The sequence below is a fragment of the Cetorhinus maximus genome, chromosome 13, assembly GCF_964194155.1.
Source record: "Cetorhinus maximus chromosome 13, sCetMax3.hap1.1, whole genome shotgun sequence".
Classification (NCBI taxonomy): domain Eukaryota; kingdom Metazoa; phylum Chordata; class Chondrichthyes; order Lamniformes; family Cetorhinidae; genus Cetorhinus; species Cetorhinus maximus.
The window spans coordinates 10,561,774-10,587,614 of NC_135891.1; the positions used below are offsets into that span (position 1 = coordinate 10,561,774).

The window sequence follows — 25,841 nt, forward strand, 5'->3', positions numbered from 1 at the left end:
GTATCGCACACCATATGGGCACCATATCACTTAGTGGCAATCATTCGAAAGGGAGGATTTTTTTTTCACTCAACTCTATAGCATCCGCCCTCTGAGGGAAAAGCAAATGACAGGGACCATATGTGTTTGGATATTTGAGCTGAATCCTCAATGAGGAGAAGCAGCTGTAACTGCCTTCACTTCAGCCTGCCTTTCATTACATTAATGTAACCCTCCGACTCCCATTCCAATCTGCAGTATGGCAAATTGCTCACTGCAAAGATAATGGAAACCATTTCAATTACCGGGTCCACTGCTGACATTAGCACCAGTAAGACTTCGCGGCCCAACCTGATCGACAATGCCCAGCTTTAATTGCCTTTGATCTCACCCAAAGAGAAAGGAAAACTCGCTGGAGTGCAGTTATTTGCATAATATCAAACTGTGTGTCTAGCTGTTAAAATAGGATTTTGAGCTAAGTTTGCAAGTGCCTGTGTGTGTGTGTGTGTGTGTGTGTGTGTGTGTGTGTGTGTGTGTTTTCCCCCCCCCATCTCTGGGAGATGAACATTGTCAAAAAGTTTTTAGTGAGGTTTGTCAAATGCCGTGGTTACCAAGTTACAGGCAGTGTCAGGGCACATCTGAGTTTTTGTACTGCCGGCAACTTCATGGACAGTATTTTAAATATTATTATAAAGGGCATATTATTTTATGCCCTTTATTCTCCTCCCCCACCACAACATTCTCCGCACCATCCACTTTCAGCACTCAGAAAAACTTAAAAGGATAATATTGCCCTTCCAACAGCACCTCCTCCAGATAATGTTTGTCGTTTATATGGAAAAACAATTACATTTATATAGCACCTTCAATGTAGCAAAATGTCTTGAGGCACTTCATAGGCGCGTTATCAAAGAAAATTTGACACCAAGGTTAATTATTGCTATAATGCGATTCTTTGCTGACTTCATTTACTGTTGTGTTATTTCTCTGAATGATGAATTAAAATAAATATCTGTGTCACTATAGACACACTTTCTTTCATTTTAGTTTGTTTTTAATCCTCTCTTGTCTTGATGATTGGTGATCTATAGTGAGGTATCATACTTTAAGCATTACCAAATTGCCATTCTGGACAGTAGGCATCAGTGGACTATTTGACCAAGTAAGACCATCACAGCCAAGTCCAATCTGACCTCGCCTTGAACCCATACATGCACCGAGAGCCATTGGATTCTCATCTGGAGCAGAAACCTTTGTTTGTTATTAACCCCCTCCTTTTTTCTTTTGGTTTGGGGGCATTGAAATCAGTTCCAGCATCCCCGCTGAGCCCAATGCAGCCATGAGGTCAAGGTTTCTGGTCAGTATGACTCCATTTACCCAACAAGGCACCAGGGAGCTCCATGCTGCATAAAACTCAGACACAGCTGCGGTTGCTCACTGAGCAAGCAGTCCAAGATCGCACTGTGTAATGGCAGCCGCTTGAGTAAACCGAGTCATCCAATAGGGAATCCTGGAGAAACCTCTTTACCCAGAGACTGCTGAGAATTTGGAACTTGCTCCCACTAGGGAGTTGTTGAGATAAACAGCATAGATGCATTTAAGGGGAAGCTAGATAAGTAGGTGAAGGAGAAAGGAACAGAAGGATATTGTGTTAGGGTGAGATGAAGAAGGACGGGGGGAGGCTCAGGTAGAGCCATTACGAAATCTTGCATTTATATAGCACTTTAAACGTGGTAAAATGTCCCAAGGCACTTTATAGGAGCATTACCAACAAAGGTCAAAGCCAAGCCACATAAGGACACGTTAGGACAGGTGACCAAAAGCTTGACCATGAACAATGGCATAGACCATTTGAGCTGAAGGGCCTGTTTCGGTGCTGTACATTCTATTTATTTCGATGTAACCCAGTCCGAATCTTCCCAATGAGTCAGCAGTGGGACTTGGGTCCCCGTTGCCTAGGAAATGAAGATATTTTTATTGCACATTAACACACTCGACTGGTTTGTTACTGGGAGTGTGTTAGTGTTTCAGATTTCACTGTCATCTCAAGACACACCGAGCCAGATCTTTCATTTTTTTTCTGGCTCCCCTTGACAACACAGGCTGTTGTCCAAAAAAAAAACATTGTTGCGCTATCGTGTTGGCTGTCTTGTAGCTGGAGCTCAGCGTTGTTGGATAGCGTAGCACATTGCAAGAGGTACGTGTGAAGGATCCACTTCTGCTTCATCTAATCAAACACTTTGCAAGGCAGAGCTGCAGTTAGTAATTAAAGGACCCATTCCCCCCCCGGCCCCACCTTGAGATTTTATCTCTGCTGATTGGGAATATCATTGCTGGAAGATTTTGAGCTGTGTGTATCATGAGCCTGTTCAAAAGAGGCAAACTGAGAGCTGATTGTACTGAGATATATGACAGGTGACATTATGGGTAAGATTAATTTGGAACACAAAAGGAAAGAAAGACTTGCAATTATATAGCACCTTTCATGACCTCAAAACACTACACAGCCAATGAAGTACTTCTGAAGCGTAGCCACTGTTGTAATGTAGGAATTGCAGCAGCCAATTTGCGCACAGCAAGGTCCCACAAACAGCAAAGTGATAATACGCAGATAATCTGTTGGTTGAGGAATAAGTATTGGCCAGGGCACAGCTGAGCATGCTCCTGCTCTTCTTCGAAATAGTGCTATGGGATCTTTTGAGTCCGCCTGAGAGGGCAGTTGGGACCTCAGTTTAATGTTTCATCTGAAAGATAGCACCTCCGACAGTGTTGCATTCCCTCAGTACTGCACTGGAACGTCAGCTTAGATTAGGGGTTCAAGTCTCTGGAGTTGGACTTGAACCCACAACCTTCCAGCTCACAAGGTAAGAGTGCTACCCAGTCAGCTACAGCTCCCAAAAAATACATTACATTTAGTTTCAAAATCAAGCCAAAATTGAATAAATTCAGGAGTGATAGCAGGAAATTTTTCATATAGAGAGAGATCAGTACTTGGAAAGAACTTCCAAATATAGCATTTGAGGCAAAAACTGGGATCGTATAAAACGCAATCTAGTCTAAACCTGGCCCTCTGTAGATCAATCCAATCAGTCCCGTTTTAGGGGAGGTGGTGGCATAATGGTATTGTCACTGGACTAGTAATGCTCTGGGTACCTGGGTTCAAATCCCACCACAGCAGATGGTGAAATATTTGAATTCAACAAAAATCTGGAATTATAAGTCTGATGGTGACCACAAAACCATTGCTGATTGTCATAAAAACCCATCTGGTTCACTAATGTCCTTTAGGGAAAGAAATCTGCCATCCTTGCCTGGCCTACACGTGATTCCTGACCCACAGCAATGTGACTGACTTTTAAATGCCCTCTGAACAAATGCTGGCCTAGCCAGTGACGCCCACATCCCATGAATGAATTTCAAAAAAAATTACTCTGCTCTATCCCTGTAGCTCTGCAAGTTTATTTCCCTCAAGCGCATTTCCTTTTGCAATCATTGATCATCTCCATTTACACCAACCTGGTAGGCAGCAAGTTCCTGGTCATTTCCATTCGCTGCATAAAAATGTTTTTGCTCATGTCTCCCTTGCACCCCTTACCCAAAACTTTAACTCTGTGTCCCCATGCTTTTGTATGATCAGCTAATGGAAGCAACTTTTTTTTTGTCTATCTTACCTATTCTAATGCTGTCATAATCTTGTACATCTCTCTCAAATCTCCCCTCAATCTTCTTTGCTCCAAGGGGAACAACCCCAGCTTCTCCAACCCAATTTCTTGTTGCCAAAATTCCCCATGCCTTGGAACCATTCTGGTAAACCTCCTCTGCAGCTTCTCAAGGATCCTCACATCCTTGTTAAAGCGTGGTGACCGGAACTGGACCTAATATTCGGAATGTGGCCGAGCCAGAGATATTGCCCATCCCTAGATACCCTTAAGAATGTGGTGGTGGACCTTCTTGAACCTCTGGCGGCACTTTGCTATGACTGGGTGGCTTACTAGGCCACGTCAAAGGGCATTGAAGATTCAAACACATCGGTGTGGGGCTGGAGTCACATATGGGCCCAGATGGGATAAGAATGGCTGGTTTCCTTCCCTAAAGGACATGAGTGAATCAGTTGGATTTTTACTGACAATTTCATGATCTCAGACTTCCACAGTGGGATTTGAATTATTCGTACAAGACACTTTTATTGTCCAGTAGCATAACTACTAGACTATCCCACCACGTATATTGGCCACATTCTGTGTGGTTGGGATAAGGCATGAGAGAAATACAGAAGTAGGGAGAAAGCATGTTAAATATTCATCTTTTTTGTTATATTCCTTGTTTTTCTCGAAAGATGTTGCTTTCCTCTGAATTGAAATTTGCCATTTATTCATTAGATTTACAATGACCTCTGATTGTGATTCTACATTGGCTCCCAGTTTGACAAATTTGAAAATTTTCATCCTTGTGTTCAAATCCCTCAATGGCCCCATCTCTCTCCATTCCTGTAATAATCTCTAGCCCTAATAACCTTCTAGGATCTCCAATTCTGACCACCTGCGTATCTCCTTTTATCATAACGCTGCTAATGATGGCTGTGCCTTCAGTTGCCTAGGGTCTTAGGCACTAGAATTCTTTCCCTAAACCTCTTCAGTTCTCTTTCTGTCCTCCCTCCTTTAAGACGATCGTTAAAACCTACCTCTCTGACCACCTGTCCTAATATTTCATTATGTGGTTCGGTGTCAAATTTTGTTTGATAATGCTCCTGTAAAGCGCCTTGGGACATTTTACTATGTTCGAGACGTTATATAAATGCAAGCTGCTGTAGCTGATGACAATGGAAACTATGGATAGTATTTGGAGATGGTGGTGAGGCCTTGTCTGATTTTTGTTTTCCCAGGCCAACCTGCCCTTGCTGCAGCGGGAGCTACTACACTGTGCCCGCTCTGCGAAACAAACGCCAGCTCAGTACCTGGCACAACACGAGCACCTGCTGCTGAATGCCAACGCCACGTCCCCCGTCAACTCAACGGACCTGCTGGAGGTCAACGAGAACGGGAAGAGGAGCAGCCCAGAAAGGTAAACCCGATCTACAAAAATCATTACATCCCGCAGATCCTCCTGCGCACATGAGTCAGGAGTGTGGCAGTTTAAAATGTGACAGGAAGTAAATGTGACGGAAATGGGCACAACGTGCAAGATTTTAAAGGGCAATCAATGTAACCAAACTGCCTCTGTGGCACAGTTGTTCAGGAAACCTCAGCAACGGACTTTATGAAACAATGGTTCAACCTCAACGGGAGTATTGTTCCCAATTCTGAGCACCACACTTTAGGAAGGTTGTGAAGGCTTTAGCGAGGGTGCGGAAGAGATTTACAAGAATGGTTCAAGGGCTGCGAGGCTTCAATTATGAGGTTAGATCAGAGGAGCTGGGGTTGTTCTCCTTAGGGAAGAGGAAGTTGAGGGGAGATTTGATAAAGGTGTTCAAAATCACGAAGAGTCTAAACAAAATAAATAGAGAGAAACTTCCCATAGGCGGAAGGGTCAAAATGAGAGAATACGAATTTAAGATGATTGGCAAAAGAGTCAAAGGCGACATGAGGAAAACTTCATTAAGAAGTGAAACAAAAACAGAAAATGCTGGAAAAACTCAGCAGGTCTGACAGCGTCTGTGGAGGGAGAGAAACAGAGTTAGCATTTCAAGTCTGTATGACTCTTCTTCAGAGCTGAAGAAGCCGCTCTGAAGAAGGATCATTCGGACTCAAAACGTCCACTCTGTTTCTCCCTCCACAGATGCTGTCAGACCTGCTGAGTTTTTCCAGCATTTTCAGTTTTTGTTTCAGATTTCCAGCATCCACAGCATTTTGCTTTTATTTCATTAAAAAGTGAGTGATGGGGATCTGGAATGCACTGACAGCGGGCATGGTGGAGGCGGATTCAATTATCACTTTGAAAAGGGAATTGGGTAAGCACATAAAGGAAAAAAATAGCAATGCTATGGGGAAAGAACAGGGAAGTGGGGCTGGCTAAACTGTTCATGCGAAAGACGGCATGGGCTCAATGGGCCGAATAGCCTCCTGTACTGTAACTATTCTGTGATTTTATTCCGTGACAGTAAGGTTGGCTCTGTAAAAGTGACGAGGTTTCTCATCGTTTTTGTTGCATTGCCGTGAAAAAGAAAGGAAGACTTTGCATTTATCTTGCTCCTTTCATGAGCTAGGGGCATCTCTCTCTCTCACTCTCTCAAACGTTCACTATCGCAGATTGTTACTTAATAGGAAAGGCTCGAGAATGTGCTTAACAAAAGCATAAATTAATACTTGTTGCCTCATTAGTTTTTAGACTTGCCAAGCCCTGTAAAGATCCTTTTTGTGAAACCACTACAGTAAGACATTGCGTGATCTGTTAGTGAACTTCCTGCCGCTTTGCTTCGAGGGATGAGAGAATTAAGTGGAATTGGATCTGATCCAAGAAGCTTTAGTCATGTGCCAACAAGGGAGGGGGTGATGGGGGTTTGGGGGGGTGGGGGGGTGGGGTGCACGGTTGTGGTGGGGTATGGTGGCAGGGGAGATGATAAGGGACAGACTGCCAGTCCAAAGAAATGACTAGTGCCATGAACAGAAATGTCAAAAGAAATACAAGCTCGCTGAAATTGGACAGCCTATCTTCATCATAACAAGAATTATTGGAGCAATACTGATGTACATCTTGGGCTCGAGGAGTAAAATGTCACAGCGTACTTACAAAAAAGTTTAAAGACCTCAAGTTGCAAACGCATCAACACTGCGGCGGTGTCCACGCTATCAATCCTTGAATATAATATCTGGATTTCTGTAAGTTGTATCTGGGAGTCTTTTGTGACCTTAGGGAGAACTCCCCTATTCCTCGTCAAAATAGTGCTATGGGATCTTTTGGGTCCACCTGAGAGAGAAAAGGGGCCTTGGTTTAACGTCTCATCCGAAAGATGGCATCTCTAACAGTGCGGCACTCCCTCAGTAACGCACTGGGTGGGGAGCTTAGTGGAGCCGACCAGAGTGGGCATGATGGTGGGAGGGGCTGGGAGAATCAGATGGGAGCAGCCGTGTCTGATTCACGGTGTCAGGAAAACTGTCCGTAATTAAATCGAGGGGGGGGGTGGCGCTAGCAGATAGGGCCCAACGCGGGAATCCAATTAGGTGGCGGGATGACAATTAGGCTCATTAATGAGGCACTTGAGACCAATTATCCCTGAGCCCACTAGAATTTAGTCATGGCTCAGGGATTTAACGGGACTCACATGATTGCCTTGTGGCTTCTGAAGGTCGCCCAGCAAGCTCTTGTCAGGTTTGCCTGCAGCCTCATTGAGGTGAGTCCCTCAATGTCAGACAGTCAGTGCCCGATTAAGGGACCCGGCATTGGGAAGGATGGGGGGTTGGGAGGAGGGCATTGAAAGTCCCTCGCCCGCCCTTGCCTCCGACCCTCCTGACCTGCACCCACAACCCCCCCCCTCCTCCCCACCCCCTGCGACCCCTTCCCCACAATGCCAATCCTGCCCCACTCACCTGTGCCCAGGGATCCCACTATGATCCTTGGGCTGGGCCTCAGAGCATTACTGGTGGCAGCCACTTCTCCTAGTGCCAGGCCTGACATTGGACAAATGCCCCAAGCGCACTTAAATCACATTGGGCCTACCCCACAAAAGTGACCTGGGTGGGACCCCTGTCACGGGAACTAAATTCCACTTGGTGTGTCAGTGTAGAATATGTGCCGAAATCTCTGGAGTGGGGTTTGAACATTGGAACAGGAGTAGGCCATTCAGCCCATCGAGCCTGCCCCACCATTCAATTAGACCATGGCTGATCATCTACCTCAACGCCACTTTCCCACACTATCCCCGTATCCCTTGATGTCATTAAGTCTCCAGAAATCTATCGATTTCTGTCTTGAATATGCTCAATGATTGAGCTCCCACAGCCCTCTGGGGTAGAGAATTCTAAAGATTCACCACCCTTGAACCAACAATCTTCTGGCACTGAGGTGAGGGTGCTACCCACTGAACCAAAGCTGGTGCCTAACTATGGAAATAAAACCATATTTATGTATCAACTATGGCTCAGCGGTAGCACTCTCACCTTTGTGCCAGAAGGTCGTGCATTCAATGTTTATGTTCGAGAATTGAGAAGTGAATCTAGGATGTCGCTTCAGTGCAATGCTGAGTGTTGCACTCTGAGGTAATTCTTTCAGGCAAAACGTTAAACCTAGGCCTCTCCTGCCCTTTCAGATGGACCCCATGGCACGAATTTGAAGATCAAGGGAGTTCCCCCCCGGTGTTCCAGCCAATATCTATCTTGCTTACATAAATTACACAAGTTTAAACAGTTGTTTGGTAATACAGAACCTGAGCGCTGCTGAAAAGAGTGACGCGCTGCCAAAGATTTTCATCTTGCATTCATCAGGACAAACTCAAGAATGTCAAATTTCAAACGTTTCAAATTTCATACATACACAGGGACCCGTTCTCTTCAAACAAAAGGAATATGCTCAAACCTTGCGCCTTTTCGAATTACCTGGGAACTTGGGGATCCTGTAGATCCCCGGTGCTTTCTCCATGGCAAGGGCTCAACCAATCAGAGTCAAGTTGCCAACCAATCAGCACCCTTTTCTCCTGTAGTATAAATCGCTGTGATTGTTTTAAATTTGGCATTCTTGCATTTGTCCCGATGAGTACAAGACAATAAACTTCGGCAACCTGTCTCTCTTTTCAGCAATACGTTAAGTTTAATTTTTAAGCCTGTGAACTAGGGATTCTTCTCCTGAAAGCTTTGATTCACTATGGACTTATCCCCCCCTCTCCTCAGGAATAAAGAAAATGGCTTTGACCGAGATCCCCCAGCGAAGAGGGTGTGCACTATTAGCCCTGCCCAACGACACAGCCCAAACATTGGCTTACCTCACCCACCGAACGGGCAGCTGCACCCAACTCCTCCTCCTCTACAGCACTACAGCCTGGATGACGTGGCCATGAATCACCTGTACAGAGACCCCCAGAGACTTCCTGAATACAGAGATCGACACAGGCATCACGGTGAGCAGTTCAGGCATGGGCACAGGTTGGTCGCACTGTGGGCTCTATGGTGATGCCCATTCTTATTAAGAGCTGTGTCTTCATAGAGGGCAGGAATGGCATGGTTTTGCTAGTTGGAGAGAGAGAGAGACTCAAGGTTGGTTTTGTGGGTCAGTTAGAAAGAAAGACTTGCATTTATATAGTGACCTCAGCACTGGCATCAGTGCTTTACATCCAATGAAGTACATTTCAAATGTAGTTGCTGTTGAAATTTCAGAAACACAGCAGTTAATTTGCACACTGCAAGATCCCCACAAACAGCAATGAGATGATCAGTTTTTTAATGATGTTGGTTGAGGGATGAATATTGGCCACGTGCTGGGGAGAACTCTTCTTCTGCCATGGGATCTTTCACATCATCTCATCTGAATGACAGCACTGCGTTCTCTCAGTACTACCCTGGAGTGTCAGCCTAGACTCTTATGCAATAATCTCTAGGGTGGGAGTTTGAACCCACAACCTTCTGACTCAAAGGCAAGAGTGCTACCCCCTGAGCCACAGCAATTGTATTTGGGTGGAGCAGGGGGCTGTAGACAGGGCCTTGGCTCAATACCTCATCTGAGAAACGATACCTCCCTATAGTGCAGCAGTCCCTCAGGAGGGCCGGCTTAGATAGACATCTGTGCTCAAGTCTCTGGATTGCAACTAACACCCTCGACCTCCTGACTCCAAGGTGAGCATGCTGTCAACAAAGTCATGGCTGATAGTTTTGGGTGCTACAGTTGACATCAGTGCCCTTGGCTTGAAAGAGGGGGAGAAAATATAGATCAGCCAGGTTGTCCAATGGCCCTGGAGAGAAATGAGTGTGGGTAAACAGGTCAAGAATAGGATCATCCCGGCTGGGATGCTCACTGCCACTACCCACAATCAATCAGTCGACCATCACTGACCAAGAATGGTCTCCTGGACAAGCTACCAGAGAGTTGCACATGACCACCCTCAGGAGTGGAGTCGTATGGGGAGCAAGCTGGACTCTTTTCCCCTCAGAACAATCTTGTTGCTGCTAATGGTATGTTAATTATATTGTTAAGATGCACAGATGGAGGGCATTGTTTAAGTACATAGAGCACTTATAAATAGAGACCACTGGGACACTAGGGGTTGTAGTTAGAAGGCAGAACTATGTAACAATGCTGCATTCTGTAAATAAGTCTATTATCAAGGAAAAAGATTGACGTCTAGTTTCATTCGTCATCATCTGACTTGGGATCCAGTTAAGAGTTGGCTCATCTTTTTAGACACCCGAGACTTGGTAAGCAACCATGGGCGAAGGTGGATTTTACTGGTTAAATTTCAATGTGGTATAGGGAGCTCTCATCAGAGCAGGATCCTACTTACAAACTTTTATCCTGGCATGGTGAAGTGTCCACTCTGAACTTAGACAGAATGTAGGTTCCATCTCGTGTTGACTTTTTGGGAGTTTTGGTGGCTACCTTTTAACCTCCCAGTTTTCTCGTATTATACATTTGAAAGATTGGTTGCAGCTTTGGAAAGAGATTTTCAAGTCTTCAAGGGATTGACACGCTCTTCATACATAGAACTATAGAACACTAAAGCACAGAAAACAGGCCATTCGGCCCTTCTAGTCTGTGCCGAAATATTATTCCGCTAGTCCCATTGACTTGCACCTAGTCCATAACCCTCCAGACCTCTCCCATCCATGTATCTATCCAATTTATTCTTAAAACTTAAGAGAGAGCCCGCATTTACCACGTCAGATGGTAGCTCGTTCCACACTCTCACCACTCTCTGAGTGAAGAAGTTCCCCCTAATGTTCCCCCTAAACCTTTCCCCTTTCACCCTAAAGCCATGTCCTCTCGTGTTTATCTCTCCTAATTTAAGTGGAAAGAGCCTACTCGCATTTACTCTGTCTATACCCCTCACAATTTTGTAAACTTCTATCAAATCTCCCCTCATTCTTCTAGGCTCCAAGGAATAAAGTCCTAACCTGTTTAATCTTTCCCTGTAACTCAACTCCTTAAGACCCGGCAACATCCTAGTAAATCTTCTCTGCACTCTCTCAATCTTACTGATATCCTTCCTGTAGTTAGGCGACCAGAACTGCACACAATACTCCAAAGTTGGCCTCACCAATGTCTTATACAACCTCACCATAACATCCCAATTCCTATACTCAGTACTTTGATTTATGAAGGCCAGTATGCCAAAAGCTTTCTTTACAACATGAGTAAAGACAACATGCAACTTCAAGACCATTAACTTTTCATTCCTTCCTTTTTCTGCACAGGAGGATCGCGTGGAGTGTATCAGGAAGAGATGATCGACCATCGACTGACGGACCGGGAGTGGGCTGAAGAATGGAAACATTTGGATCATGTAGGTGCTGACTCCTCCTTCTCCATGTCCTTCCCATTGAAACATGGGGCAGAATTTTACGGATCCCCATCGGAGGGTTTGCAAGCAGTTCTGTTGGTGCCCCCAACCTGTCCATAATTTTACATGGGGCAGGCAAGGCCTAGGGTGACCCGCTGGCCCTCACCCCAATTAAGGCCATTTATAAGGGCTGCATCCCACCCGGTCTCAATTTTGAGGCTGACAGGAGGAGTTTAGGGGCAAGGAGGGGGGAAAGTCCATCAGGTCACCCTGCTTGGGCCTCAGGCAGGAACGGGGGAGTGGCACCTCTCTCAAGGGACCCCTTTCCATATCAGGCACCCTCCCCCAAGATCTGCAGCCCACACCACATGACCCCTCCCCTACACCCCCACCCCCATGGATGCTCCCTCCCCCTAGCCTTTCTATCAAGACTCCCACCCTCCCTATCCGCACCTCCCTCCGGGCTTCACCTTCACTCCCCACCATTAGAACCCCTGCCTTAAAAAGTCCTGGACTCTGGGACTTGCAGCCTGGGTACTAGCTGTCCTGGCTGTTGCTGCTACTGGCGCTGCTGGGACTACAGAACTGCTGGCCAATCTAATGGCTATGGGGCTACCGTGATCAGCGGGCATGTGTTCCCCACTAACTCTTTGGATGGCAGGGCGGGAGACTCCACCATCCAAAGAACCCTGCCCATAGAAACTCTCAGCATAGGAAGATCCCCTTCAGCCCATCATGTCTCTGCTAGCTCTTTGAAAGCGCAGTTATATTTCATCCCACACACCTTTTTGTTCGTAACCCTGTAAGCCTCTCATCCTCAACATACCTCTCCAACTCCCTTATAAAATTATTCATGACACCTGCTCCCACCATCTTTTCAGGTAGGAGAGTTCCAGGTCCTGATAATTCTGAATGAAAAAAATTCTCCTCATCCCACCCCTAGGCCTTTTGTCAGTGATTTTGAATCTGTGCCCTTTGGTTGTTGACCCGTTCGCCAGATAGAATAATTATTCTCTGTGCGCTCTATAAGAACCTCCCATCATCGTGAAACCTTCTCATACGTCATTACTTAACCTTCTCTGTTCCGAACGGAATAGTTTTTTTTTCCAACCTCTGCCAAAAACTGAAGTCCCTCATCCTCAGGAACATCCTGGTAAGCCTCCTGTTTTATTCTCTTTTGGGATGTGGGCATCACTGGCAAGGCCAGCATTTGTTGCCCATCCCTAACTGGCTTGCTGGGCCATTGCCAGAGGGCTGTTAAAAGAGTCGACCACATTGCTGAGGGTCTGGCATAGGCCAGATCAAGTGAGGACAGCAGATTTGCTAAAACCAGATGGATTTTTGCAACAACCTAACACTGAGACTAAGACCGGGGTTTTCCAGTCGACTGTGGTTTCACGCTGCTGGGCCTATTAAGGCTTGCCCAGCGTCAAACACGCGCTGCAGCATTCAGCGCTGCCTGGGCGTGGGGGGTGGGGGGGCCGGGTGGGGGGAGGGGGGGGGGGTGAGGGGTGTTATAAAAATGTTAATACCATGTCCCCTCATATGACTCTGTGGTCACATGAGTAGGGACACGTTAGAAATTAGAAAAATTTTTTATTCCTTATTTTAACGGCCGATCGAAACCTCACCCCGCCCATGGATGAGGTTTCACAAAAAATCCAAAGGGCGGCTTGGCCTTTACGCCTGCCCCGCCAACCGTAAGGTTGGACGAGCAGCAAAAAAGTACATTTAATTAGATCTTTAACGATCTTGTTAATTGTCGGCGGGCACGCTACCGACTCCCTACCCTCGCCCGCCGACCAAAATATTGCGCGAGTGTGCGATGACGTTGGGAAGCTCGCCCGACATCATCACCCGTCATTTTACGCCCGTTCAGGCCGGGCGCAGACCCGCCCGACGAGCGAAAAATTCCGGCCTCGTTTTCAGCTCCAGAGTTATTTATTTATTAATTGAATTCAAATTCCACCAGCTACCATGGTGGGATTTGAACCCTGTCCCCAGAGCATTAGCCTGGGCTTCTGGGCAGTCTGGTGACATTATCACCGTGCCACCTCTGCGCCCTTTCTAAAGCCTTTGCATCTTTCCTGAAGTGTTGGGCCCAGAATTGCCCCCAAAACTCCAGCCAAGACCGAACCACTGATTTAACTTCAAGAGTTCTCGAATGTTGCTGAAAGAAAGAGACGTGCTGTTGAAGCTTTTTGTCTTGCACTCATCAGGACGGAAGCATGAATGCCAAATTTCAAAGGGGCAACAATTTATATTGTATGAGAAAAAGGGTGCTGATTGATTGGCAAGTCAGGTCTGATTGCGGCCCAGTCCACACTTGCCAGCAGCAAGATTTTCTCTCTCCGCCAATGCTTTTGGCTTCTAATCGCAGGCTGGGGGAAAGCTGACGTGAGTTGGGTTTTACAGAATCTCACCGGTGTCTTGTTGCCCGAAATAGAGCCAAGCAGACGGAGCTAGGTCACATTGGAAACAAAAGCGTCTGCTTTACTTTCAGCTCCTGAACTGCATCATGGACATGGTGGAGAAGACTCGTCGCTCACTGGCCGTCCTCTGCCGCTGCCAAGAGGCTGACCGGGAAGAGCTGAACTACTGGATGAGACGTTACAATGACACCGAGGACGTGCGAAAGGGAGGCAGCGCTCACCTCCGACAGCTCAGCCCCGGGAATACAGACACCATTCAATCCGGTGAGTAGGGCAGAGGATTCACTCTGTTGGTTCTCCGTCGCTGTTTTGAAGAGAGTGTGGATTTAACTAAGTTGATGCATAGATACTGGTGTGAGGGAGAAAAAGAGAGAGGTACCTGAAAACAGACGAGGGTAATTCTGATTGCACGAGATGGCATGGAATGGCTGGTAGTTAAATCAGTGCAAATAAAAACCACAAAGAATGTGAAATGGGTGATTCAGTGTAAAGCAGGCTGCCAAATCGCAATCAACCATTTTACACTATCACACAAAGTCAAAATGTCCCCATAGTGGACCATGGATTGACCGTGTGGTGTTCTGTTTCTGCAACTCTACACACCTGAAGACCAGGACTAAGGACTTGACATTTACCTGTCTTACTCGTTTTCTTTTAATCCTCTTTAAATTGCTTTGTAAATTTTATCTAACTCGCCAAGCCGAGCAATCTTAATGCTGGCCTTTTCAGCTTGAGTGGCCAGTGCCATCGGTCACACCTTTCCCAGTTCAGGTGTAAAATAGTCGGGTACAGGGTGCACTGCCCTTGCTCTCTCACCATCTAATTTTTCCAGTGCCCATGCCAGCTACCCCATAGCCTCTAAGACCGATTGTTGTATTGATATTGCCAACCCAGCTGAAATTGGCTAACTCGGCACTAAGTTGGAACCCTTGCTGTCTGCTTGACTCAGCTATTCACTGCTTTTACCAACTGAGTCACCGGGGATAGTCCAGGTCGTGGTACAATTCAGGTCTCTTTCAACACTGCTCCTCATGGCAACACTTCCAATTAAAGGAAGAAAGACCAACTTTCATTTATATAGCGCCTTTTCATGACCTCAGGATGTCCCCGAGCACCTCAGAGTTAGTTCTTTTCGAAGTGTAGTCACTGTTGTAATGTAGGAAACATGGCAACCAATTTGTGCACAGCAAGCTGCCACAAACAACAGTGTGATAATGACCAGATCATCCAGGGTTATTTTCATGATTTGGGTTGAGGGACAAATATTAACCGGGATGTTGAAAAGAACTCCCCTGCTCTGCTTCGAAATTATGCCACGAGTTCTTATACGTCCATCTGAGAGAGCATTTTCTCCGAACACTTTTTTTTAACCAGTTATAAAAATATTGGACATGGAAAATAAAGGCTGTTTGGTAATTCTTTGGGTTGTCAGTCAATCAGATAATGAAGAGTAGGCTTGCTTTCCAATTGGCTGAGAGAAGGTGGGGTGCCACAAGAGTAGACATGTTGGTCAACCAATGGCATGAGTGTAAGGGCGGAGCAGTTTGAGGCAGGAAGTCATGTGATACCTCCAGGAATATGTCCAACCAGGGCTGACAGCCCTACCCCACCCAGAAAATTCCAGGCCCCTGGGGCCCCCTTTGTGAGGGGATCAGTCCACATTTTCACTTTTTCTAAATAAGATATTTTGCACTCTTCAGACTGGGGTCTGCTCCCTTGGCCTGGATCACCCTCCCTAGTGGTGGGGCCCACGTGATCCATCTGGAACTCCCTCTCTGGATGTGCCAACCTTCAGGCCTAGAGCAGGGCCTGGCCAGCATGGCAACCAGAAGCTCGCAGTGGAAGGAGTCTGGCAATGCTGTTAGGGTGGCGGCCTTGTTCAGACAGAAAGGCTGGAAATCCTGGAAACATCAGGCTCCTGATGCGAGAAAACCCCTGTTGCTATTGGATGGCCCCCCCCACTGGAGTTCCAATAGGAGCGTAGTGCAATTTCTAAGTTAATAGGAACAGTGAGGCCTTTGATCCTGTTCCGCCATTCAATTAGATCATGGCTGATCTGCCTCTTAATCCCACGTACCCACCTTAGCTGTGTAACCCTTAATACCTTTGCAGTACATGGGGCAAACTATCATCGTGTGTTCACCAGGAACACGTCAATTCTGCACCAGCCTTTTCTCTATTTGACTTCTTAAGGTTGGGCTCTGAATAGTTGGCCGTGGGAACCTGAAGAGTGGGCTGAAGTGGCTGGAGCATCCCTCTTCACTGGAAAGGGAGTGGCTCAGTGGCAGATTCCTTTTACCGAGTATCCCACTTTTGTAAGGGTTTGAGTGTGTTGCGGAGAAACTGGATAACAAATCGACTTGAAGTTTAATTATATCTCCACAGAGCTTCAGCGAGAGATCAGTCATAGGCCATCGGCTGGTTACGTCCCAGATGAGATCTGGAAAAAGGCAGGTAAGCCAGACTGGAGCTAATTTAATGCAGTTTGTGGTTTATGCCGAAGTACCCAATCCACCTGGGGGAGAAGAGGGACAAACTGAAGCAATGACCATTTGAAGAAAGAGATTTTAAAGGAAAATATTATAAAATGGCACTAAAAGAATCTCTGGCGCCACATTTGTTTGATGTCAGTTTGTCGTGCTGTAAGGTCATGGAATGATAGATTAATATCTATGGACTATTCACTTATTTATTCCCGACCTTTGTTTTAATTTCCTTTTCCCTTTTAACAATGTATGGGACAGTGCCTGATTCTCTTTCCTAATGAGCGACCCACAGAGTCACAGAGTTGTTACAGTTCAGAAGGACAGGCCATCCAACCCTCCAGCAGAGAAGAACCCCATTGGCACAGTAGAGCCAGACTGGATACTGGTACTGTTAGGAAGACCTTTACCACATGGGCAACTGAGCTTCAAGCAGAAGGCAGACCATCACCTTCTCGAGAGCACCTAGCGATTGGCAATAAACGCTGGCCTTGCCAGGGATAAACATATCCCAAGAATGAATAATAAAAATTAAAAGGCACAAGTAGTGCAGGGAGTTTTCCTGGTGTTCTGGCCGTTAATCATCTGTTAATCAGCAACTTGAAAAGAAGCTAGTCTGCTGATTACTTCATCTGCTGAACAGTTCTTTACCTGCCATGTTGGCCTACAGAACAACAGTGATTCCAATCAAAAGATGGTTATCAAGTGCCTCCAACTTGACAGGAATCAAACTATTCTAAAGAGATAGAAACGAAAAACTAAAAAAGTTACGTTAAGCTTGTTTAGAATGTTGTTTCGACCATTGTGGGAGTATGTTTTGCTGTTCTGAATGCCATGTTATAAATGGAATATAGAGATACTGAAGAACAGGCGAAAAAGATTTACAAAGGTGACACCAGGACTGAGCGGTTATATTTACCAGGAAAGATTGAAGGCTCTTTTCTCTAGAAAAAAATAAGTCTGAAGGGTGACCTGGTAAAGAGGTTTTTAAGATTCTGAAAGGGTTTGGTAAGGTAGACACAGAAAAGATGTTTCCTCTTAAAGGGGAGACCAGAACTAGAGCCATTAATGCCATATAGTCACTATTAAATCCAATAGGGAATTCAGGAGAAACTTCTTTATCCAGAGAATGGTTAGAATGTTGAACTCACTACCACGGGGAGTAGTTGAGAGAAATAGGATAGATGCATTTAAGGGAAAACTGGATAAACACACAAGGGGAGGAAATAGGTTAACTTGATAGGGTTAGCTGAGAGGAGGCTTATGTAGAGCATAAACTCCAGCATACAGTAGCTGGGCCAAATGGCCTGTTTCTGCACTGTGCGGACAGGATCGTCCTAGATTCGCACTAAGTGCGGTAGCGGACGTTTTACCCGTCTGCCGCAATGGCGGCTTCTCACGCCATATCGCCCCAATCTCGCTTCGTTAATTATGCAGTCCTGGGAAACACGCCATTTCCATGGCAGGCGGGCTCTCATTAGCCCACCACGCCAACACTTGACCGCTTCATCACACCGGGCGCCACATTTAAAGTGCAGCCACGTGCACACCTCTCAGTGCTTCCAGCCCAGGACTGCTGCAAAGAAGACATGGCCCTGAAAGGCAAAGAGACTGTAGCCCCCCAGGTTCAATGACGCATCCTTTGAGCACCTTTTGGACGCAGTGGTGTGATGTCCTCTACCCCCGATCTGGCCACAGGAGGGGCAGCAACATCACTAATCCTGCTTGGGAGCAGGTGGCAGTGGTGATCAGTGCCAATGCCCTGCAGAAGAGGACAGCCACCCAGTGCCACAAGAGGATGAATGATGATCTCCATTCCGCCAGGGTAAATCATCACTCATCACTCTCAACTCACGCACTCACAAACCCATGACACATCCACAGAGCCCTCACTCACTGCCAGTTCAAGGGACATCACCATTCACTCTCTCAGACACACCTTCATTGTCCTCATCCCATCTATGGGACCACTCACTACCTACACGTGCCAGGCATACTTATCATGTAAAACAAAAACAGAATTACCTGGAAAAACTCAGCAGGTCTGGCAGCATCGGCAGAGAAGAATAAAGTTGACGTTTCGAGTCCTCATGACCCTTCACCTGGCAGGCATCCTGCTTACACTCTCTCCATCTCTATTCATGCAGGACATGCTGGCACACAACAAGAGGGAGAGTTCGCAGACTGGTGAAGGAATGCCTGAAATCAAGATCCTCACGGACTTTGAAAACAGAGTCATCCAACTGGCCGGCGAGGATCTGGACCGTTCCTGCGCTGACAGTAAGGTCGGCGCTGCTCTACCAAGTGAGGACCCAGCAGTGCAACATCCATCAGACGACCATGCTGTGAGTGATGTGTCCTGTTTTACAGGCCACTGCCAGGCACGTCTGGGAAATAGCCAAGAGAGTCCATGACCCAGCGCCTCCAATCAAGCCCCAAGAGAAGCTCAGAAGAGAAATCTGCTGAAACCCTCCCTGAAGTCCTGTCACAGCACTCGCCCTTCACCGGCGCAGAGACACACACCTCGGTGGGACCTAGCTTTAGAGTAGCCGCGGGATCACAAACTGGTGAGCACATTGCACTTTCTGATCCACAGCAGGTGGAGGCAGGGACTTCCCAGGTCCCCGGCACTCGGAGAGGACTGCTGGAGGCCAGAAATTTGCTGAGTCTGTGTCAGATGAGGAGCCTCTGGACTCGGGCATGTCACAGTTGCTGGAGCTGCAAAGGCAAGCTCGGGAACGACAGGAAAGGGTGTCCACTGCACTCCCCAGATTGCAAGGCACGATGGAGGAGTCCGTCCACCTTCAGGCTGAGGTGATAGTGCCGGCATGCCAAAACACTGAAGTCAACACTGGTAAGATGGAGACCTTGGTCCAGGACTTCACTCCTGCACTGCTGTGCGGGCTGAACTCTATCGCCAACGCCATAGTTGGCCTCCAACAGTGTGTATGCGAGAGGGGTGCGGGACAGCTCGAGCTCATTCCAGTTACCCCTTCTCCTCAAGGAGTCAGCCAGGGGCCCTCGGGCACCCATAGAGAAGAGGATCAGCAGGTGCACACCTTGGAGCTACACATCCAGGTGACTCCGGGAGAGTCTGGCCCATCTGAATCCGTTTTTCCTGTGACCCCAGCAGCTCCAGCTTCACAGGTTAAGGAGGGTGCCACTGCCACACAGTAGGACCCGGAAAGCAGGCCGGGGCCCTCCAGGTCTCGGCTCTCAAGAGGACATTTGGTAAGGTCAACACGGCAGCAGTCAGCAGGCTGCCTGCGCCTCCGCTGTGGATGTCCAGGGAGCACAAGACATGGTGGCAGGATTAGGAAAGTTAAGATGTAGTTGCGCAGCCTGGGCATGGGTGTTAGTCATTTGTACATATTGTTCATATTGTAAATAAACTCCCAAGAATGTCTCCCTGCCTATGGATCCTTGTTCTGATGAGCAGTGTTCATGTCACTCAGATGTGAAACCTTTCTGCACAAGATCAAGGCAGGTGTCTCAGTCCAGGGCCTCTACCCAGTGCTTTGTGCAGCCTTCAGACCAAAGTGATGGTCCGGCCTCACACTCCCTGGACACATTAGTGATGCCTGCACCTCAATGGTGTTGTCATTGCTGCCAAAATGTCGTGGGTGGTGTTACTGAGTTCCATCATTCTCTCTGTGTGCTCTCAACACCTTTGAGATGAGGCTGGCCCCCATCTCATCAGCATCTGTGGCCAGTGACCCTATGCTCCTGAAGGGGTCAGGTGCTGAAGGCTGACAAAGTATCAGATGCTTTTAAAGTTTCATGGCTGTGTCTCTATGATATGGCCCTGATCACAGAGCGCAAGCAAGCCGCCTTGGCCAGACAGGAGTCAGACATTTTCAGAGGCTCTGTGAAGGTCTATGGAGTGTCCTCACTGCATGTTGTCATCCTCCTGTAATCGAGCAACTATTAGGGCCTCCACTGCATCTCCAAGACAGGAGCATTCTCACAGAGGGTATATACGCTGCCCTCAGCCAGACAGGAGTCAGACATTCTCAGAGGCTCTGTGAGGATCTATGGTGTCTCCTCACTGCATGTTGCTATCATGCTCCACAAATCTAGCAGCTATGAGGGTGTCCCGAGCGCGCCTGCCTCGTCTGACCAGTGCAAGGGACTCATCCCCGTCATCGTCGCCTTCGAGGACCTCCTCACCCTCATCCCCATCGACATCCTCCTCATCGGAGGAGACCTCCAACTCCTGCATCTCCTCCTCAGCCAGCACCTCTCCCTATATCGGCGTCAGGTTGTAAAGAGTGCAGCAGACGACAGCAATGCGTGACACCTACTGCGGACTGTATTGCAGGACTCCACCAGACTGGCGCAGGCACCGGAACCTCGTTTTCAACATCTCGATGGTCTGCTCCACCAAGTTGCGAGTTGCAGCATGAGCCTCATTATAGCATCGCTCTGCTGCAGTCTGAGGCCGCCACACAGGTGTCATCAGCCATGGCCTCTGCGGGTAGCCCTTGTCCCCGAGGAACCAACCCTGCAGCCTCTGTGGACCCTGGAAGATTTCAGGGATCTGTGACCGACTGAGAAAGAGCCGTGGACACTCCCTGGAAACCATGCGCAGACCTGCAGGATGCGTTTGTGGTGGTTGCACATCAGCTGCACATTCAGCGAATGGAAGCCCTTGCGGTTGACATAGTTGACCCCTTGTTTTGACATAGATCTGAGCGCTATGTGAGTGCAGTCAATCGCACCCTGCACCTGTGGGAAACCTGAGACCTGGGCAAATCCAATTGCTCATGCATCCTGGCTCTCTTGTTCCCAAGCGAAATGCACGAAGCTGTGTACCCTCGCGAAGATGACACCCATGACTTCATGGGTGCATTTGTGGGTGGGGGATTGTGATATCCCACAGAGGTGACACATGGAGCCCTGAAAGGAGCCACTGGTGTAAAAATTGAGCACCGTGGTCACTCTCACAGCCACTGGCAGTGGATGCCCTCCATGTCCCCGTGGCACCAAATCCTGCAGTAGCTGGCATATGTGACCGACCAGTTCCCTAGATATGCACAGTCTTCAGCGACACTGGTTCTCGGTCATTTGCAGGAATGAAAGGCAGCATCGAGAGACTGTGGGTATACTTAGCCGCCGACCACCGACAGCTCATCGTGGCTCTTCAGCAGCATGTGTGGGAGCCCCAGCCGCCCATTTTTCCTGAGGGTGCTGCTCCTCCCTCTGCGCAGCCAGACACCTCTGTCGCTCTCTTCCCTGTCATCTCCACTCTCTGTACACCACGAGGCATAGCGCTAGTTTTTTTTTATTCATTCACGGGATGTGGGCTTCGCTGGCTAGGCCAGAATTTTTATTGCCCATCCCTAGTTGCCCTTGAGAAGGTGGTGGTGAGCTGCCTTCTTGAACCGCTGCAGTCCATGTGGTGTAGGTACACCCACAGTGCTGTTAGGGAGGGAGTTCCAGGATTTTGACCCAGCGACAGTGAAGGAACGGCCATATATTTCCAAGTCAGGATGGTGAGTGACTTGGAGGGGAACTTCCAGGGGGTGGTGTTCCCATCTATCTGCTGTTGGTAGTGGTCATGGGTTTGGAAGGTGCTGTTGAAGGAGGTATGGTTTATTCCTGCAGTGCATCTTGTAGATGGTACACACTGCTGTTACTGTGCATCGGTGGTGAAGTGAGTGAATGTTTGTGGATGTGGTGACAAGCAGGTTGCTTTGTCCTGGATGGTGTCAAGCTTCTTGAGTGTTGTGGGAGCTGCACTCATCCAGGCAAGTGGAGACTTTTCCATCACACTCCTGACTTGTGCCTTGTAGATGGTGGACAGGCTTTGGGGAGTCAGGAGGTGAATTACTCCTCGCAGAATTCCTAGCCTCTGACCTGCTCTTGTAGCCACAGTATTTATGTGGCTAGTCCAGTTCAGTTTCTGGTCAATGGTAACCCCCAGGATGTTGATAATGGGGGATTCAGTGATGGTAATGCCATTGAACATCAAGAGCTCTGAAAAGAGTTATTCGGACTCGAAACGTTATCTCTGTCTTTCACTCCACAGATGCTGTCAGACCTGCTGAGTTTTTCTAGCATTTTCTGTTTTTGTTTTAGATTTTCAGCATCTGCAGAATTTTGATTTTATCAATGGGCGATGGTTAGATTCTCTTTTGTTTGAGATGGTCATTGCCTGGCACTTGTGTGGCACGAATGTTACTTGAAACTTGTCAGCCCAAGCCTTGATATTGTCCAGGTCTTGCTGCATTTGGACATAGACTGCTTCAGTTCACCAGGCTCTATATTCCTGATGTACTCCTCATGCAGGATGAAAGAGAGAGATGCGTGGGTTAGCTTGGTTGTACTACCTCTCTTGGTTAAGTCTAAAGGCCCCTTAACGCATCCCAGAGAGTGCTGGCCACCACTTGGATGGCCAGAGTTTAGTGCGCTGCATGGCTGCCCGAAACCCCACCCAACTCCGCCCCACTCCACCTGACCGATTGGCGGCAGCCTTGCCCATTGGACTGCACGCCATGCTCTTAGCTCAGGCACAGGCATTCTCCTAACCAATCTGCATGGCTGCACTGTTAGCTTGAAGTATGGGAGAGACTGGACCAAACCGGGATGATAATGTTGCAAGGGGCTGTGAGCGCCTCCACCAGTGACTGCTCCATGGCCAAGGAGATTGTACAACGTGCCCAGTCATCCAATTGTTCTGTAGCCCACTAAAACGCTCATTAGTTTGCAGTCTGTGCCCAAGGGGTGAAAAGCTCTGGCGCGCTTTGTGGCACTTCCATACCTCTGCGTTGCATGGTCACTTCCTTCCCCTACCCACCCCGCATGTGCTTGTGAATTACCTTCAACAGCCAGGCGGCCCTTGCCCCCACCCCCAAGTTGCCTCAACCGCAGGGCAGCCCTGGCCCCGACGCCTCCAATGTGCCTCAACCTTGAAGTCCAACAGGTAACCCCAGCGAACGATGCGCAACGTTACTGTGTACTCACCTCCGACTTCCCCTCAAAGTGCAGCCTTATATATGCTGTTGTGAAACACGTCGGTGGAGAATCCAGCGCAGGGGGATGGTTCCGGCAGGGGGCCCTTATAACGATATGTAGATGAATGACAATGGGGTTCCCGACGTCCGATGGCGGGAAGTGCAGCCCGACATCAACAGGCTGAATGTACAATCGCAAACTGGTTTCACACCATTGCGAAGCTGATTTTTGGCCTTCTCACCATGTTGTCCGCCCACTGCCAGCGGCCACGCCCACGCCAGCGAGCACGCCCACTGCCAGCGGCCACGCCCACTGCCAGCGAGCACAGATGATTCTGCCCTACGTTTTAAGTAATTCTATGCATTGTGACCTTCAGACTATAGAGTTGGTCTGAAGGTGCTGTTTTTATAAACAGCATTCAGTGGTCTGTTTGAGAAATGAATTGTATTTCTCTAATATATCATCATGCAGGCTACAAATGCACAGTTGTCACTCGATTCATTGGAGGTGAAGTTACCGTTTGGAGGTGATGTGGAATGGGTGATAGGAAATTGGCAGCCTGTTATACAGTCCCCCCACTGGGAAAAGAGGCAGTGTAAGGTCAAGCGAGGTATGTGGTATTAGGAAGCGAGAGCCTGGAACTAAACAAAGGAAAGGAGTAAAAGGCAGCAGAGGAAAAAAGACCATAAAAGTTAAAGCAAGTTTGCAGTTTGATATTTCCTTTTGCGTTTGGGAAGCTCGACAGCTGGTAGCTTGGGTAGCAGGATTTGGCATTTTCTGCATGGCACTGCATTCCATTTTGCAGGGGAGGCAAGAGGCGTGGAGAAAAAGAGTAGAGGATGGAGGGAAGAAAACTGTCGCGCTTTATGTTACCCGTAGAAGATGCACCATCTGCCAACTGAGAGCGGAATTAACGCTAAAGTGTGACTCTGCCCTGGCACTTTCTAGGCATTTCAATTTTGTGTGTGTGTATGTGTGTGTGTGTTTAATATGTCTGTGTGTGTGTGTGTGTGTGTGTCTGTATGTGTATGTGTGTGATTTTGTGTGATGTGTGTGTGTACATGCATGTGTGTTTGTGTGACGCGTGTTTGTGTGACGTGTGTGTGTCTGTGTGTGTGACATGTGTTTGTGTGTATGTGTGTATTTGTGTGACGTGTCACTGCGTGTGGTGTGCGTGTGCCTGTGCCTGTGCGTGCTTGTGTGTGGCAGTGTCATCTGCAAGTGGCAACTGAATAACAATGGTGTCAGGCACCTGCCTTTTATTTAGTTCTCGTCTGTTTCTAATATATGCAAGGTTTAAATGAAATTAAAGTATAAATTAAAGTGAGTAACTCAATACTCTGGATGTACCCTGCCAGTTGTGTCCATTTGAGGGACGTTCTGGATGTTTGGTCAAATGTCCACGTAGCCTAAGGTTAACCTCTGCCCATTTTAATTCCATCCTTTCAGAATAGCGATGCTCCTCTCTCCCTCTAAAAGGACGGGATGGCCCTGCACCCAAGAGCAAGTGCCACCTCTTTGACCAAACTTTTGGTTGCTCCCCACCAGCCCCCCAACACAGCTTGCTATCATTGAATAGGGAACCATTCAGCCCACCAAATCCGTACTGGCTTTTTCAAAGAGCAATTCAGATTTTGTCAGTCACCTTTAAACTTGCCTCATTCCTTCTCTCATGATGCCCCTGTGAAGCATCTTGGGGCGCTTTTGTTTAAGTTAATGGCGCTATATAAATGTAAGTTGTTGGTGTTGACTGCGTCAAGTGGAGAATCATTTTATCAACCTCTGGTGTTGAAGGTATCAGCACAGTGGCAAAACCTCACACAAGCTTTTGAAGGTGGGAGGAACATTGCAATGCACAGGAGTTATCCATACATATTCATCCAATTCCCTTTTGAAAGTTATTATTGAATCTGCTTCCATCCCACTTTTGAGCAGTGGATTCCAGACTGTAACAACTTGCTATGTTTAAAAAAAAGAATGGGGATAGTGCAGGAAAATGGCATCACAGTAGAAGATCAGCCGTGGTCTAACTGAATGAATGGCTCGAGGGGCCGAATGGCCTACTGCTGCTCCTGTGTTCGTAAAGATCTCTTCATCTCCCCCTCCTGAATTTTTTTTTGCCAATTACTTTACACCTGTATCCTCTGACTGCTGACTCTCCTGCTAGTGGAGCAGACTAATGGAATGCTATCCTTTGTTACGAGAGGGATTAGGGATTGAACATAAAAGTAAGGATGTTATGCTTCAGTTATACAGGGCATTGGTGAGACCACACCTCGAATATTGTGTGCAGTTTTGGTCTCCTTATTTAAGGAAGGATGCAAATGCACTGGGGGTGGTTCAGAGGAGGTTTACTAGATTGATACCTGGAATGAGTGGGTTGTCTTATGAGGAAAGGTTGGACAGACTGGGCTTGATTCCATTGGAGTTTAGAAGAGTGAGGGGTGACTTGATTGAAGTGTACAAGATCCTGAACGGCCTTGACAAGGTGGATGTGGAAAGGATGTTTCCTCTTGTAGGTGAGTCCAGAACTAGGGGGCACTGTTTTAAAATTAGGGGTCACCCTTATAG

The 25,841-nt window shown here is 47.6% G+C and overlaps 1 protein-coding gene across 4 annotated transcripts in view; it reads left to right on the forward strand.

Moving 5' to 3' along the window:
* Nucleotides 1-25,841, forward strand: part of LOC144688410 (protein CBFA2T1-like) — a 144,008-nt gene that overhangs the window by 113,273 nt on the left and 4,894 nt on the right. For all 4 annotated transcript variants that reach the window (XM_078554905.1, XM_078554907.1, XM_078554903.1 and 1 more), the window contains exons 5-9: nt 4,862-5,040; nt 8,799-9,025; nt 11,313-11,401; nt 13,902-14,094; nt 16,216-16,284. In XM_078554905.1, the coding sequence (XP_078411031.1) occupies nt 4,862-5,040; nt 8,799-9,025; nt 11,313-11,401; nt 13,902-14,094; nt 16,216-16,284 (757 nt within the window). The remainder of the gene's footprint in view (nt 1-4,861; nt 5,041-8,798; nt 9,026-11,312; nt 11,402-13,901; nt 14,095-16,215; nt 16,285-25,841) is intronic.